The sequence below is a fragment of the Pyrgilauda ruficollis genome, unplaced genomic scaffold (genome assembly GCF_017590135.1).
Source record: "Pyrgilauda ruficollis isolate IOZ18807 unplaced genomic scaffold, ASM1759013v1 scaffold21, whole genome shotgun sequence".
In the NCBI taxonomy this organism is placed as follows: Eukaryota; Metazoa; Chordata; class Aves; order Passeriformes; family Passeridae; genus Pyrgilauda; species Pyrgilauda ruficollis.
The window spans coordinates 11,295,921-11,313,147 of NW_024520318.1; the positions used below are offsets into that span (position 1 = coordinate 11,295,921).

The 17,227-nt window shown below is 45.1% G+C and overlaps 1 protein-coding gene across 1 annotated transcript in view; it reads right to left on the reverse strand.

Annotated features, from left to right (window-relative positions):
* Positions 1–16,184, reverse strand: part of FGF12 (fibroblast growth factor 12) — a 137,867-nt gene extending 121,683 nt beyond the window's left edge. Inside the window, exon 1 of the mRNA XM_041467816.1 lies at positions 16,097–16,184. Coding sequence (XP_041323750.1) covers positions 16,097–16,184 — 88 coding nt within the window. The remainder of the gene's footprint in view (positions 1–16,096) is intronic.
* Between the last annotated feature and the right edge of the window lie 1,043 nt (positions 16,185–17,227).

A 17,227-nucleotide genomic window follows, 5' to 3' on the forward strand; every position in this document is an offset into this window, starting at 1 on the left:
TCTTTGGGAGCAAAGCCAGAAAGCAGCCCCCATGCCCTGCAGACTGCTGGGCTCAAATTATTTAGTGGATTATCCCTTTATGATTAAAGGATTTTGGCTCATGTTCAGAGATGTTACAGTCCTTCCCACGAGGGGTCCTGTTTACTAAGCTACATCAGCAATTGATGCAAGTGTAAATGCTTGGATAAAGAGAGACTAGACACTAATTCGGGTTTGGTCCAGTATACTCCTGTGAAAATCTGCCAGGCCATGGTGAGTTTGGGCATAGGTTGGCCACAAAATAAAGAAGTACTCATGGACTTGTATTTTACTCATTTGTGTTTGTTTCCTGAACTATATGAAAACCAAGAAAAGCCAAGTCCAGAAGAGGTATACGAAATAATTGATTCCAACAAAGTCACAGAATTGTAGAGTATTTTGAGTTGGAAGAGACCCATAGCAATCACTGAATCAAGTCCTCAGGGACCTTCAGGTAGAAGCAAAGGCAAAAACATATATTTGTACTTCTGATGCATCTTTTCTTAACTCAGCAGCTGTTCCGTATAAATATTTATCCTACAACTCTGGCTGCTCTGGAAGAATACAATAAAACACCATTTAATGAATTCACTTTAAACTAAAATCAAACAACATGCTTTCAGTCTTGTCATAGCCCAGGAGTTTTCTTTGCAAGGCACAGGTCATGTGGGCAGGAGGAAGAGGGCTCTCATGCTCCAGAGCACCCATCTTCCTGGCTAACACTTTTCCAGCCCTAATGGAATGGGATTCATAGCACTGCATGCCCTGAGCTTAAAAATAACCACTGAAGGTGGTTAGAAAGATTTATGCCTTTCAGCAAGTATCTTGCTTCCTTCCAGCCTGTGTATGAGCCATCTCCTGACACAGCACAGAAACATGTTTATTTTAGGAAGAGAGTGTCGTCACCCTTTTCACAAGGGCCATCCTAAACCTGATCATGTGCCTTTACTCCACCATTTGTCTCAAATGCCAGGCTGATCATGCAGTCCCAGTGGCCAGAAAGCTCCAGGCTGCCAGGCTGGCCAGGTCTCCATAGCCCACTGCTGGGTGTAGGCTGGGATTTTGCTGGGATTACTACACTGCAGGGGTAAGTGCAGAGACAGGTAAGTGACCTTGGTTTGCTTCACCATGTGGCCAAATGAAGCTACTTGTGAGAACCTCCACCTGGCATTCTGCATTTGTAACTATTTTGCCCTTCCAGGGGGCAGACAGAGTTCCCTTTAAGATTCAAGCTGCGTGCTGGTGAGCGCTCTGAATGGTATAGAACTTGCATTTCCAATGGAAAATGAAAATGCCTGAGTCACCATTTTATCAGGTGCTGAATAAGAACAAATTTATTTTTTTCATGCCTATAATTATATGTTTGGAAGGGGCTGGAGCAGCTCTCAGAATGAGGAGGGAAGATGCTTGAGTAAGCTGTGCTAATGGAGAGGGCCTTTGGTTGGACAGAGCAGGGGGAAGAGCAGTGCTAGGGCCAGCAGAAACTGATGCTCCCTGGCAAAACATGTTCTGCTTGTTCCTTTCCAAAGTTCTCCCTCACAGCACAGTAAATGTTTGTGCTTTGGGAAGGATCAGAAAGACTGGGCAGGAAAAAAAACAAAGGTTTTGATTGGCTTGGGGGACTTTTGGAAAGGATACTACATTCCTTTTAATTGAATGAGTCTCAACCCAGGCCAGGAACAAGCAAGTACAAACAAGAACCATCTTCCCCACTTAAATTCATTAACTTACCAGCATTTCCTAGCTAGCAGACAGGCCAGGATTGACATATTTAATAGCTCATCCCTAGAAATTGTTTCTTCTCAACAAGAAGATACAACACAGAAGAAAATAACAAAGTACACTGCCCATATCATTGCTGACATATTGTTGTATCTGGGTGTTTGTTCTTGGCAGTTCAGTGCCTGTCACATAGCATGACCCTTCCACCAGGCAGCTGTCAATACTGGGAAAATTGAGTTTACTCTTAATGAAAAGCCACAGGCAATAAGCAATCAGACAGTATGTGCTCTCCATCCCATCATTAATGAGCCAGGGGATATTTGTCTTCTGTACACTGCCATAACTCTCCCACCTCTGCAACTGTAGGGCTGAGTCACACCCCAGGCTGGAAGGTACACCTAATCTTTAGATCTGACTTAGTTGTACCTCGGGATGGAGAACATTTCAGGAGCAGTTGAACATAATGTGAATACCACCAGCAGTGGGGCTGTGCCCATTGTTTCAAACATAGGTACGTGGGAGTAGTGGCAAACAGGGGCAATTCCACCCATTCCTCTCCCTGCCTCAGGCTACACCTTTCTTGCTGATTCCCTCCCTACAACAGCAGTGCTTGTGTAGCCACATGATGACTCGAGTAAGACTGGTTTGATTAAAAGCAATTCATTTTTAAAATACCAGTAATAAGAATAGGGTAATTTCCCACTGGCTTAATCCCCAGCACCAGCATCGGGAGGGAATAAGAGTATTGCCCCCAGAGGTTGGGTTCACAAGCTCATTCCCTTCTCTTAACCATTAGTGCAACCATTGAGGAACTGCAGCCTTGATGCCATGCTCCTACAAAAAGGACCCCAAGTCAGCTCAAAGATGTCTTGAGCTGACATGCCCTTCAAATCCCTAACCTGAACCAGGTTTTGCAGCTTCACTGAAGGGAATACTCTAGACACTCATCTATCTTACCTTTATAATTCATCACTTGTTTAAAGCAAAGCAAAATGAAACAATTCCACCTTGTCACCAATAAATGTCCCTTGTGAGCACAGGTTTCCTCAGGAGGGAGTAAGAGACCTGACAGATGAGAGCTGTAATCCTTTGTGCACACCTGGAAGCTACTTAAATATTACTATGGCCATGTAAGAGTCTGTAGAGTTGCCAGTGAGATTTGACTCTCTAAATTGCAAGATCAACAACTTAGATTAAAGAACCTCTTCTACGTAGTGTCAAGTGGACTTCAGAAGGGAGCAGAAGGGAATAATCATTCTCAGCCTTTTAACAAACACCTGAAAGTAGAGAGGTAAGAGATGAAAGGATATCAATAAACATATTACCAAATTAAACTTCCATGGGTAATATTTAGACATCATAGGAGTTGGCACCTTGAGGAGGAGAGAGAGAAAACAGATCAGAAAAAGACACAAGTCTCCAACAGTCTGTTCTCAGATGGCCATTTCCAGTGGCAATCACACTAATTGCACACACAAATTAGGCAAATGATCATGAATGTATTTTTCAAAATCAAGCCCCATTTATGTTAGTCTCACAAGAATTTCCAATCAACAGTTTTCAATTGCAAATACAGAACAGTTTAGTCATCAAAAAGCAAAAGGATGGAGAATGTACTGAACACGAAAGAAAAACAATCTCTTCTCTCTCCCATATTTCCGTAACCAATTCCTTCTGAACATTTAAAAGAACATTTTCTATTGACACAAGACATAAAAATACTTTGGTTTAATAAGCTCTGCTCATCTTAAAATTACAGAGATAAAACTGTAAGTGCACAATACAGTATTTCAAATAGCTTTGAGGGGGTTATTAGCAAGTATGAGCATGGCTATCAATCATCAGACATACTGACTGATACTACTGTTCTTCATGGGAATGTAAATAATTGTTTCAAAGCATAATACGCCTCTTCATCATTAAAATCACTTAGATGTTATAATTCACCTAGCTTGAGCAATGAAAATACAATCAGCTTTCTTTCTCTGAATAAGCACAGTTTTAGCAAATCACTTAAGCACGGGCTTAAAATTAACTAGCTGATTGAGGTCACAGCCCACTTTGCCTATGCGTTAGCACACTGCTGCAGGTAATATAGAGAGGATAAGCAAACCTCAAACAACAGTGAAAAAAACCTTTTTCCTGTGAAATCTACCTCCTGAGATACCACCATTAACCTTTAGTGTGCAGAAGTTGTTAACTCTGAGCCCTTTAGAGAGCCCTCTGTGCTGTTGCTGATTCAGCATTAGAAACCTTCACTGGGCAAAGCTCTCTTTGGAGGAATGGAAGGACAGGGCACTTGTTATCCATCACTGAGCTATTCCAGCTGCTGGCTGGCACTTGCTAACGCTGCAGGCCTTGGCTTACCAGGTCATACTTAACCCTTAGAAAGCAATTGCCTTAATCTGTTTCTCTTAATAGGCAGCCAGCATATTCTCCCTTGGCAAGCTGCACTCCTACTGAACATTAAATACTTTTACATGAGAAATTTGTAATGCATGTCCTTTTAATGGGAGCTTACTGAATGGCTGGAAGTCTCAAATGCCTCTTAAAGTACAAATGAGGAATTTAAACTGTACTCTAAAATTCTCATGGTGCATTTTCTCTTAAATGCCTAAAATCCTACCCCCTTTCTCCAGTTCCAGTGTACAGACAGAGTAATATTAAACAGCTTTGAGGCTTAGAGTCCTTCAGTTGTCACACAGGTCCTGGGTTAGTCACACAGGTACTTTGCAAAGATAATAGCATTGTCTCCACACTACAAACAGGCAATAAGGCAGAGGAAGGTGTGGTGGAACCCAGGTGGAGTTGTGTGCAGATACCCACAGCCTAAATGTCAGACTGAGCAACTCTCCCTGGCTTCCCCTACACTCAGTGGAAATCTTGCCAACACTATCAATGGGGTTTAAGCTGCAATTCAGCTCACCATGCAGATGTATACTAAAACAGAGGCTGGACTTCCATGGTCCTTTTGGGTCCCTTCCAAATTGCAATATGCTATGAAAGGAGCTCAGTTCCACCCCAGGTATCCTGGTTTCTCTCCTCTGGATGTGAGGGGCAGCATCTCATATCAGAGTGGAACCAGCTCCGGGCCTCTTGCTCTGGTCCATGGGCAGCCAGCTGCCAGCATACCTCATCAGGCAGAACAGAGCTCAAAGCATCCTAAAGCTGAAGTCGTGTCTCAAGGTGATCCCCCACGCTTCGTCACACACAGAGCTTCCAGCACGGCCATCCTCATCTCCTGCCACGGCTAAACGGCTCACTGAGGCTGTGTCCACCCACAGCTTGAGATGCCACTTTAATCACAAGCTTGTAGGGACTGACAGCTGCAGAACTCATCATTTGGCCATAACAACCTACTCACCAGCCTGCTTTCCTTTCTGTACCCCACATGACAACTGCTGTCTCTCCAGCTGAATTGACCCCATTGGTTTTGAACCCCTGAGCATAAAGAAAAGCAATGCCTTGCTTGAGGCAATTGTGTGATGTTGTGCTCCTCTCACTGCAACAAGCATTTACTAGAATTGGAAATGGTTTAGAGAGAGGCAGCAATAAGATCCAAGACTCTTCAAACTGTGAGAGACAGCTTAGCAGGAGTATGCTTGTGGTCTCTGCAATCACAAGTAGCATGAGAGGAGGATGGGGTCTGTTATTCGCTATCTGGTTCAGTAGTGGTCTCTGGAAAGCATCAACCCAAGCTAGCAGGAATCAAGTTCAAAACAAAGGAAAAGATAGGCTTCTTCATGTAACAGGTCTGGGGAAATCCTTTCCACAGGACACTATGATGCTAAAAATATACATGAACTCAAGGGGAGACTGGTCAAGTACACAAAAGAAACATCCACTGAGAACTCTTACATACATTGAACCATGTCTGACTCAGATAATTTTCTAAGCTGAAAATAGCTAGCAGCTGGGAGAGCATTTGGGGGATAGATCATATTTTCTTACTTTTTCCTGTTTGATGTGGATGGAGGAAGGCTGTTGGACTAGATGGATACCATATTCTGACCCAGATTAATTAGTCTCATATTTTTCTGTACATTGATGCTACTTCCCTATATCTTTCTATTGGTGACTTTTTCAGAGGTTTCCTTCATTTTTTTCCAAATAATTCTTTCCACGATACACTAAACCCAGTGAAGATCTGTCTCTATAACACACCACCACTGTGGTTAAAGCAGAGATGAAGTAGGGAGTAAGACATATTGGCTCTTCATCTCAAAGCTTAACAAGCAATTACAGAAGTGCTAAAACAGACGACTGTCCTTTGGCAGTTAGTGGGACAACATGTGCTCACTGAGTAACAAGCACATCATTCCTCTAACATTTAATCCCAGCAGTGTTTTACCAGCCAAATGAACAACATCCTCATAAATAACAGAGATTCAATGCTTTGCTTTCCTCCCCAACACTGTGCTGTCCTCTCTTTCTACAGACCAGGAGCAAAGAAGCAGCAGGGAAAATCTAGTGAGTTTGAGACTTGCAGTGAGTCTGGAGCTCACACGAGTGATCAGGGTGAGAGGAGAGAAAGAAAAGTGATGCCTTTGGGCTGAGTGAGGAGAATTTACCAGTCCTTTGTCCCTGATCTGGGTTGTAATTAGACCCATAAGTATCTTCCCAGCACACTTCAGGGCTCTGCATTTCTCCTTCTGTACCCTGCTAGTCCCTTGTCAAAACTTGACTTTCTTATTGAACACTTTTCTTCAGTGGGCAGGCACATAAGCAGTAAACTCTTTCCACTGAGTAGACACTGCCTTATGCCAGGACAGCCCTTAGCACAGTCCCTAAGAGGTACCCGTGGCTATTTCACAAAGCAGTGTGCCTGTCTGAATCTTTCTGCCAGTTCAGAGTTAGTTTTTTTTCTCACTACTAACAAAAAAAAGGCTCTGGTTTGAATGTTTTTATACTCAGCAGACTATTCTTTAGAAAGTGTATTGCCTGACCTTCTCTGGGAGGTGGGAGCATCCCCTGCCAAACAGCATGTTAGACACAGAAGTATCCACCCAAAGGGCACGAGCTGCAGATGGGTAGGAGAGAAGCTCTCAGGGGAGCACTCTCAGCAAGACCCACCACTTGCCAGAAATGCCAAACAAGTGTGAAATTCATTCACTGAAGTGTTTCTTCAGGAAAGGACACGATCCCATTTAACTGCCCTCCTTATTCATGATTCACACACCATCTGAACAAATTTGACTGTTCTAACTCTAACCTTTTCTAACCTCAAAAACAAAGCCCAAACCAATCCTAAAACACAGTCACATCACCTTCTCAGCCAAGGTGCTGCAAATGAGCAGCAGGGCAGAAACAGATCTTCAGCAAGATTTTTAAGATGTGTGTCAGCCATTTAGCAGGGAAGGCGGGGCAGGGAAAGTGCATTTTGTTGCTGAGCAGCCTGCAAGCATCTGGGAGCATGATTTATATTCCCACAACTGCCTCTTCAGGTTAAGGGTGAGCACAGTAAAGGATTCATCACAGAAACTCCAGCAAACACAGAAATGGAGGAAAAAGCAAACCAGGTTTCTTTGTCTTATCCATTAAAGGTAAATTAGAGTTATTAGAGAGGAACACCCAAGCACAGCCACAGAACATTAAGCCACATGTGAATATTTATATACCTATTTGTCTGATCAACCAACTGAATATTTACAAAGATTATAACCTGCTTGCACTGAGCATAAATACCTGGGGAAATCAGCCTTTCAAAAACAATACCTAAGGCTCCCTCCAGCCTCACAAATACACCACCCAGGGTATGCCTATGCTATTGCTAAACTGAAGCAGCAGGGAAATAAAGGGCTTGGGAACACAGAACTGAGAGCAAGGGGAGCACCACGCACTGGGACACAGGAAAGGGGTCTGTGCTTGAATTTCACTGCTGCGATTCAACATGGGCTCACGTGCCCCTCTCTCCACCACCAAAAGCCACAGAAGAGGATGAACAATGGCAACACTAAGTCACAGGAACTCAGAAGAGCAGAGGCAGCATGTTGGCTGTCCAGTCCCACCAGCAGTAGAATCATTATTTTCTTTGGTTTGGTTTTCATGTCACATTGCAACAAAAGAGGAAATCCAGAGCTTGAGAAGGAACTTGCATCATGGAGGACATTGCAATACTGTTCCAGTGGTTATCGGCAGACACAGCAACATCATAGAGAGGCTTGAGCATTGTGGAGTGTCATGGACACTTTTGATCCTTGTGCTTTTCCAGTTTGAATGCTCTGTGCAAGTATGTCCAGCTTCACCCTCAGCCCCATAAAGAAGATTGCTTTGCTGTCCCTCTCTCCAGACATACTAAGGATCCTCCCAGCAGACTTCCCCACCCTGAAAATCAGTAACGCAGAGGAGGGAACACCAGATTGGGTACTACTGTCCACAGAGCAAGCACAGCATTTTAGAACCAGTTTCACTAGAAATTCCCCTTTCTCCATTCCTCTTTTTCGGCGCTCTCAGCTCCTTATTCCACTCCCATGCGCCTGTAGGCCTCCCACTTTGTCCATGTCTTTTCCACCCACTGTATGTTGAAGTTTTGAATTTTAATCACTTCTATATGCTTCTGTATGCCCACACACATGCATTTTCCTACTCCTGGACCTTTCCTCTGAAGGACCCAGCATTTCCTCTGCATCCCACCCACAGTCCCTGCAGTTGACTTGCATGGTCCACATCACATCAAAGAAGTCTATTTCAGAAGACAACCTGAAACAAGGGCTAAAAGTCGGGAATAAATTGACTGTTTGTCACAATCCCAGTACAGGGTGGGGGCTTTTGTTCTCTCAACACTTTGTCCTATCTCCCCAAGGAGAGCAACAGCAACTGCAGTAAGTGGGCATCAGGGGTAAGACCCTGGGGATCAGGCCAGTGCACCCCTCCGATCATAGACCCCTGACCTACAGGAGATGGATGTCCCAGCTGGTCCCACACACAGCTGTGGCTTCATAAAAACACTCGCTGAGAAACCAGCAAGGCCAATAGAAGAAGGGACAGCAGAAACTCCCCACCTCAGCTCTGCCAGAGCCAAACAATGACTTCAGTCAAGTTGTCTCATCCAACTGTACTTACTGTTGCCCCCCATCACCTTGGCAGCACAAAGCAAACTGATTATGACTGAGCAGCAACTGCTGGGCCATGCACAAGTGAGTTTGCAAGTGAATAAATGGCTGTGAGTGCACATTGAAAGCAGGAAGAGAACACTAGTAAGGAAACAATTACTTCATTTTTTTAAAAACAGGTTTCTTTCCTACTCTTTCCTCTTATCTGGAACAAACAAAGCTTTGAGGGAACAAATACAATTCCAGAGATAATCCACGCTTTGGATCCTGGAAGCATTTGGTACCAACTTCTGGAAAACAAAACAATGATAATGACTCACGCTGGGCCTGGGGGTGGCTCATCACAAATTTAGCAGCAGCTTCCATGCTCCCAGCTGAGATTGGTTTGCTGGGCTGTTTTCACAGATCCCCAGGACTGCAATTTAGCACATGCAAATCAGCCCAGCAGCCAATTGCAGCCACCATGCTAGAAAGGCATAAACATGCCATTTTGAAAAATGCTTTGCCATACAAAACATGATTACCTCCTTCCATGCCATTTCAGGCTATGGGAAGAAACACTATTTTTATTATTAAACATTACACATCTCTTTTCCTCTGAGGGGAAGAAGAATTATTTAAAGGACTATTAATCAAACATTTATTCACACAATTGAAAGTTTTGCACACTACCATTGCATCTGGTATTCATTATAAGCATCCCCTGTACTGGATGCTTATGAGGCCACAGCTCAATTCCTGTATCCAGTTTTGGGCCCCTAACTTCAAGAAAGACACTGAGGTGATCTGTCCAGCTCCAGAACAGAGCTGGGTAAGAGTTTAGAGAACAAGTCCTGTGAGGAGAGGCTGAGGGAACTGGGAGTGTTTAACCTGGAGAAAGGGAGAATCAGAGAGGACCTTATTGCTCTCTACAACTCCCTGACAGAAGGCTGTGGCAAGGTAAGGGTCAAGTCTCTTTAAGTAACAAATGACAGGACAAGAGGAAATGGCCTCAAATTGCATCAGGGGAACTTTGCAGTGTATATTAGGAAAAATTTCTTCACTGAAAGAGTTGCTAAGCATTAGAAAAGGCTGCCCAGGGAAGTGGTGGAGTCACCATCCCTTGAGGTATTTAAGACATGCAGATGTGGCACTTAGTGGTGGATTTGGCAGTGCTGGGTTAAGAGTTGTACTCAATAATCTTAGAGGTCTTTTACAACTGAAAAAATTCTATATTCTACAAGAAATCTTATCTAGTTTTCAGACCATGCTGAACTTTTGATGATATATGTACAACCTGGACTAAAAAATTTAAAACTAGCATCAGTTTGGTAAAAAATTAAACAGGTTACTTCTGGAAAGCAGCAGAAAGGGCTATGGGAAGACAAGTGACTTGGTTTTGAAACAAAGTTCAGTGAGCCAGAAGTAGATCGCTCTCACAAACAAAACAGGAAGATTTCAATTTCTTTAATGAACGGAGCTTTCCATCTGGGAACTGATGGCTGTGAAATACCTCCAGAGGGATCTGCTGGAAGCACAAAACAAGCCTACTGCCAATGCTCTGTGGACAGGGCAAACAAGAAGAATTTTAGGGATGATACATACCACTAATCTAATGGTTCAGTAATGGTTCTGGTTGGGTCTAGGTGCATGAATAGAGTTAAATATGCACTCAGATGGTTCAGTGAGCTGAGACCTGTCTCTGGAAATACTCCTTGGTCTCCAATGGACATGATCTAACAACAGTCACACAGCTCCTAAGCTGAAAGCATCTGCTTTGAAAGTAATCAACTTTTAATATTTCCCCTTGACCCTGCATTCTTTAGTTACACTTCAAGTGGAAAAACAGCAACACAGAATTTTATATACACAGTTATTCAGGAAAACCAAAGGAAAAGCTGAAAAAATATTTCATTATATTGTTAGCTAACATTTCCCATAAATGCTTCAGTTTATAATGCATCGCAATTGTACACCTCAGACTCCTCTTACTCTTTTCTTGGCTGAGACTGGGAAGTGAAGGAAGTTAAGCTTTATTCCTTTGCAAAACCATGCAAACCTTTAGGTGAGAAGTGCCATAAACCAGCCAACCTCTGCTTCAGAGTACTGTTTATCATCCTGATTACAGGTACTTAAAAAAATTCAAATTACTCTTATTTTGCTTGTATTTGCTCATGCACAGAAAGTAAAACATTTTTCAAATATGATTCAATATCAGTGACACTCTGGTAGGACCGAAACAAATCTCAATACTCAGAGGACTGAGTTAAGATCCAGCAATTCCAGATGCCCAGCTCTGTAACCTCAGACATCTGGCTGACAGTTCTGCATTGCTAAGCCACTTTACACCCAGGGAGTTCCTGGACCTGCATTTCTTTTGAAGATTTATGAAATACTTTATTGCAAACTGAAAAATAAAATCCTGCACAATATCAAAGACTTTCCTTTGCATAACTACACAGAACTGGCTGCAAGCGCTTAAAAAAGTTATATGTGTAAAACTAAGTTCATTATCATTTGTATCTCTGGAATTTTTGTATGACAGAAACCAAGTAATTTCACCAAAAAAAAATGCTAAAAATTTCATCATTTCTAAAACAGATTTTTTTACAAAGATGCACAAGCATTATGGGCTTCCAGGAGAGATGCTTAGCCAATGTCTGCATGAGAGGGTTACTTCAGAACAAAGGAAAGCGTGGATTTAAAATGCTATAGCTATTCTTGAATAATACCCCAGAGGAGTGCTCCTGTTATAATAAGAAAGAGTTTTCAGAGTTTTGTTTAATTCATTTCCCAGCTGAATTAAACTAAATCAGACAAAGGTATTCTTTCCACTGGCATGTAAGTGTCAACAATAGGCATTATCCCAGAAGAGTACAGGTACTTAACTTCCACTGGTCAGCAAGTGTTATTTTTCCAAAAACACAAAACAGGAAGAGGGAGCCTGAACAAAATATGTGCTATAACAGTGGCAGAGAATGGCAGGCAAGACACCTGGTGTGAGAAGGAACCCCCAGTCAGATCCCAGTGCTTCTCAGCCTTGCAACCCACTCCCAGCTCCAGCTCAGCATCACTAAGCCACCATTCCCATCTCCCAGCAGCACTGCACATCCACACTCTGAGCTGCCACAGATCAAAGCCACTCTGTGCTCCCTGAACTCAGCAAGGAACTGCAGGTTTCACTATCTGTCGCTTACATACACAGAGCTGTTGCTTCCAGTAATTTGAAGCTGAACTGTGCAGTATTTGCTGTACACTGTAACTTGCTGTTTACTTGAATAAACAGCAGTGGGAAAATTTTCAAGAACTACTGTATGTAAATAAAATGTAGATGGATGCACAAGCAAACAAAGGAGTGCCTGTTCTGCTCATAAGCCAAATGCTATTCTTGAATATGCAATTGTATCTCCTATGTGTGTGATTCCATTTGCATCTGAAGATGTCTTGCACATGCAGACACGTTATGACAGTGCCCTAAATAGTCTCAGGGAAAATGCAAAGATGTGTATAGGGAGCAACAGACTGGTTAATTAATGGCAGAGGCACAGCCTGACCCTGCCTACCTAGACAGAATGCTTGTTCCTGTTGCCCCAAATATCAAACTTAGTGTTGTGATGCCTGGAGAAATATGAAGACCTACTGCGCCAGACATCATTTTAATTTGCCATAAAGCCAGCATCAATCAGTATATTTTCAGGAGCATCTCCAAGTTTCACCAGTGTGAGACTCCCATGGAAGCCAAGTTCAGGATTTACTTTCAATATGAGCTTAATTTACACTGAAGGCATCAATTTTCAAAATAGGGACTTAAACTGAGAAGTACTCTTGTAAATGTTTGAGAATAGATCAGTCTCTGGATACAAGTAAACCTCTACTACTGAAAATAAAGCTCAAAATGCATGGATGCTGAATGCTGTTGCTGGTTGATGTGAGAAGTATCTGTGGTTTCAGCGATGATGCATCCCACAGGAGAGTCTGTGCCGGAGCCAAGGGGAGGACAGGCATGAGACAGGACCACTCATAGAGCCAAGTAAGAAATCTTTATGGAGGAAGACTAAAACACACTCACTAGCAGAAATCTCCATGCTGCTATTATGCAGTCTATGGGTACAGGGCCTTTTACATCAAAGTGGCTGCAAACCAGGTACAGGTCACCCAAAAGAGTTTTTCACAACTCTATTCACAGTTACAAGAACAGTGCAGTCATTATTTAATGTTTACCTTGAACTCAACAATGTAGTAGCTATCTGTTTTATAATTTTGGCTAGGAAGCCAAAAGAAAAAAAAAAATCTGGACTGGCAAACCACATCTCCTAAGCAAAGGGGAAAAGGGAAAAGAGTGTTAGCAGAGAAAACAAATTAAAGGAAAAAACACTTAACAAAGTTAACTGTGGTTGCACCGTCACAACAGGAAATATCTCTGTGTGTGCAATACAATCAGTCAGCTTGCAAACTCTGAAACTAAGATAACAAGTGAAGCACCTGAAAGATGATACAGGATGTTGCTGTGCTAAAATACTTGTAAAAAAATTCAGAAAGGAAGAGGACAAATCTCTTACTCTGCATTGCTATGAATTACTTGCAGTTTTGTGGTGGCCTGGAGACCCATTAAACCCCATTTCGCAAGGTGCTGTTCAAACAACCACAGTCTGCTGCTAAGACAAGATCTGCACACCTCAGAAGTGGAGCATAAGAAAACACAGGATAGAGTTAGCTAAAGAGGTGAGAAGTCTTTGCATAACACTAAAAAAAATTTGCTAATATTTTTGCTAACATCACAATAGAGCTGTACAGCACTATACAACTACCTTCAATATTTCACAGTTTCTCTTTGAAGTGTCATGCATTAGCTTCTGTCAGAATCAGGAGTGGTCTAAGGCTCTGAGTCAGCACAACATACAAATATGAATCTGACTTTAAACGTGTGCTTACATTCTTATGAGCTGTTTGCATTAAAGAAAACACAGATATGAGGAAGGCAAAAGGCTTGGTCAATCTGTCAGAATAACTTCAGAGGATCAAGGACACGTAAGTAGCTCACAACACTCTGTGCCACCGCTGTTGTAGTCGATGTTTCCACAGTCCTTCCACTCCCATAATTCTATAATCCTTTAGCTGGTTTACATCTCTGACTGGCTTGGCCCCACAGTGCCACACTGGGCACAGCACTACACCTTTCTTGTTGTTGCCAGAATATACACCTGTCTCCTGGGGCATGCTCAGCTTTTGAAGAAGTTAGCAAGGAGATTTATCCTCCAGCAGGCCCACCCCACAGTGACCCTTTTACAAGTAGAAGCTTTCCTTCTTAGTGTGCATTTTTCAAGAACATAAACCCCAACCTTAACAGAAAATGAAAAAACACAGCCAAGGAGAGGGAATGTATATTACCGTGCTGATTCAAAACAACAGACCCCATCTGGAGTAGCCAGGCTCATGGTAGCATGGGGCTAGTACCTGGAAAATAAGCTCAGTTGGAGATAACAACAGGAGATCATTCCCATAGACTGTCTCCTTACAGCACAACGTCAGGAAATACAAGGACTACTCAATGTTCAGTATTATTCCTCAGAACACGGAATGTAAGAAAAGATTCAAGCACCATATATGTATCAAGCACACTCCAGTACAGGATCCACCTGTAAAACCAAACCAGCTCAGCCAGGAAACTATTAGGACACTATCATTGACTTCTAGTTCACTAAAGTTACAGCCTAGCATGGCCTGAGCACACCCCACTTTTACCAGTAGCTTATTGTTCTCTTTACTGCTCTTCCAAAAGACACAAACCAAACCTTCACACATAGCACTATGGTGAAAACTCCACTACAGCTTTTCACTGAAAAGAGACTAGTGTGTGTATGGCTTCCACATGTAGCCACAATTTATTCTATTTGTTTATCATACTGTTCTTCAAAGCAGGGCAGAACATAGTTTGAAGGGAGTCCAGCATTCTCTCACAAAGATTCCCCTGTGGCCATGAGCTTGTCACAGACAGCAACTTGCACATGAGAGTGTCATGGGAGGGAAGAGGCTGCTGAGGCATAAACGGGTGGCTATAACCATTAACAGCTTTTCCTTAGCAAGGCCATAGGGGAATCCAGGCTACCTCAGCAACAGCGTTCCCCTAAGAACAGCCTTTCTCTTCAAGAGAACACCAAGCATTTGCACCGGAGGCATGGACATTTTCCTCTTCTAGGACCAAGTTCTCACAATCAAGCATTAGGAAAGAATTCTTTAAAAGATACCCCCATAAACATCCAATTAGTAGCTTCTGCAGATGTTAATAATGACACAATAACACAGGATTTCATTCCATAGGCATTTACCCAGTGTTCTAGAAAGTCAGATTCATGGAAGAAACGTAGCACAGAAGAAATTGTAGAAACACCACTTTAAAAGTTTCAACAAGATCATCCTAAAACTCAGGGGTAGTACCACACCAAACCAAGGCACTCAGGCACTTATTCCCCTCTTCAAGAAGTGCTCAGGGAAAGTGTTTAGGATCACAAATATTGTTCAGAAATTCACCCCACTGTGCTTCCTTCCCGACCTAGTGAAATGCTCTCTCCCCAACAGACTAGGAGCTGAGAGAGGAGTTGGGAGTCTCCTCAGGCCACCCATCAGGAGCAGGCAGGGATTTCTCTTTGCTTGTCAGTATACTGCCATTCAAAAACTCATTCAGCACCCTCCACCAGAAAACCACTGCAACATTACTACTACCAGACGCACAAAGTACGGAGAGCTCTTACAGAGGGGCCAACCATAGAGTTGTGTGGGGCCACTGGCACTCTGGGGAGGGTTACCCCCATATTGGCCAGGTGGTAACAGAAGGTGCACTTGGGGGTTCCAGGTGGGATGAGAAATACAGGGGTGCCACACGAAGAAAAAGGTCCTGAGTGTGCTGCAGGTGGGACGGGGAACAATAACGAGAGTAATGTGTGAGGCAGGAATCTCTGTGAGGACAAAGGACACACGTGGGGGTTCTGTGTGGGTGGGGGCTCCAGGCGGGATTAAGCACAGGGTGGGGTGGGGTGGGGGCCAGGCCTCGGGTAGAGGGCGGCCGGGTTGGGAATCCAGCGGGTGGGGATGCCGGGAGCGGAGGGGACCCGGGTGTGTGGACGCCGAATTAAAGGGACTCGGCGCCGGGGATGCGCGGCGGGGTCAGCACCGCGGACAGCGCCCGGCCCATCCCGGCCACCTGTGCGCGGCGCCGGCGAGACGGAGGCGCAGGGGAGGGAGGACGGCGAGGAAACGGGGCCAGCCCCGGCCGAGCGGCGCCCGGCGGGGAGGCGAGGGCGGCGGGGACAAGGACGCGCGCTCCCCACCTGGGCTGTGGCTGGATCTCAGGCGCCTTCCACAGAGACACTGCAGCATATGCGAGCCTTTCTCCAGGAGAAGCCCGAGAATCCTCATGGATTTCACTTTGTGGCGCCCTCCTGCTCCTCGGAAAAGGGACCGGCCCCGGAGCGGCCGGCTCTCAGCGGCGGGGCGCCGGGCCCCCTCGCCGCCAAACTTCCCGGCCCATCGCCGCGGCCCCGCCGCGCCCGGGGGAGGGAGGGGGACCCCGCCGCCACTTCTCGGGACTTGTCTGCCGGCGGAGGGCCGGCCGTGCCGGGAAGCGGGGCGGGCTGGCTGGAAGGACGTCAAGCCCTAGAAACACGCGCGGCCGGCTCCCAGCCCTGCCCCCTGCCGGCACAGCCCCCGCCGGGCCGGGCAGCGCCGCCGGGACCCCCCCGCCGCCGGGGCTCGGCCGCTCCGCTCCTCCGGCGGGGGCTCTGCCGCTTTCCCCCCGCCACCGGGGACCCGGTCCCGGCGCGCTCGAGTTCTGCGAGTCCCGGCGGGGAGGGAGGAAGGGAGGGAGGGAGGAGACAGCCCCGCCGCCCGCCCCACCAGCGCCGGGGCCGCCGTGCGGGGCCTGGCACGGCCGGTGCCCCGGCGACAGAAGGCACCGCGTGTGGGGGCACCGAGCGCGACCTGCCGGGGCTCCCGGGGGCTGGAACCACGGGCCGGCAGCGTGGCCGGGAGGAAGAGACGCCTCTGGTCTTAAATCACCGGTGGGCGCGGATGCCCAGAGAGGAGGGCTCCTTTATGAGCACGCTGTAAAGGAAGGAGCCCCCGTCTTTGCACCTACCCCAAGGCACCAGCCTCCTGCAAAGGGCGCTCCATTGAAACTCAAGGTACTTTCTTTTTTACCCATTTTTAAACTGTCGCTGTTACAGCGCTGCAGACTGAAGTCTCAGTGTGGGTGCTGCACAGAGAAAGGTGCATTTCACATGCAAGGATGGTTAGGGAAACTAACCAAAACTGTCTCCAGTTCACGAAGTTACACAAAACCCACAACACAAGGCTAGAAAGCACAGGAGCACAAAAAAAAACTCCTTCAACAAAACAGTACTATCATATACAAAAGCCGTTCAAAAGAACTCTTTCACCTGAGTAAACTATAATAGTGTACT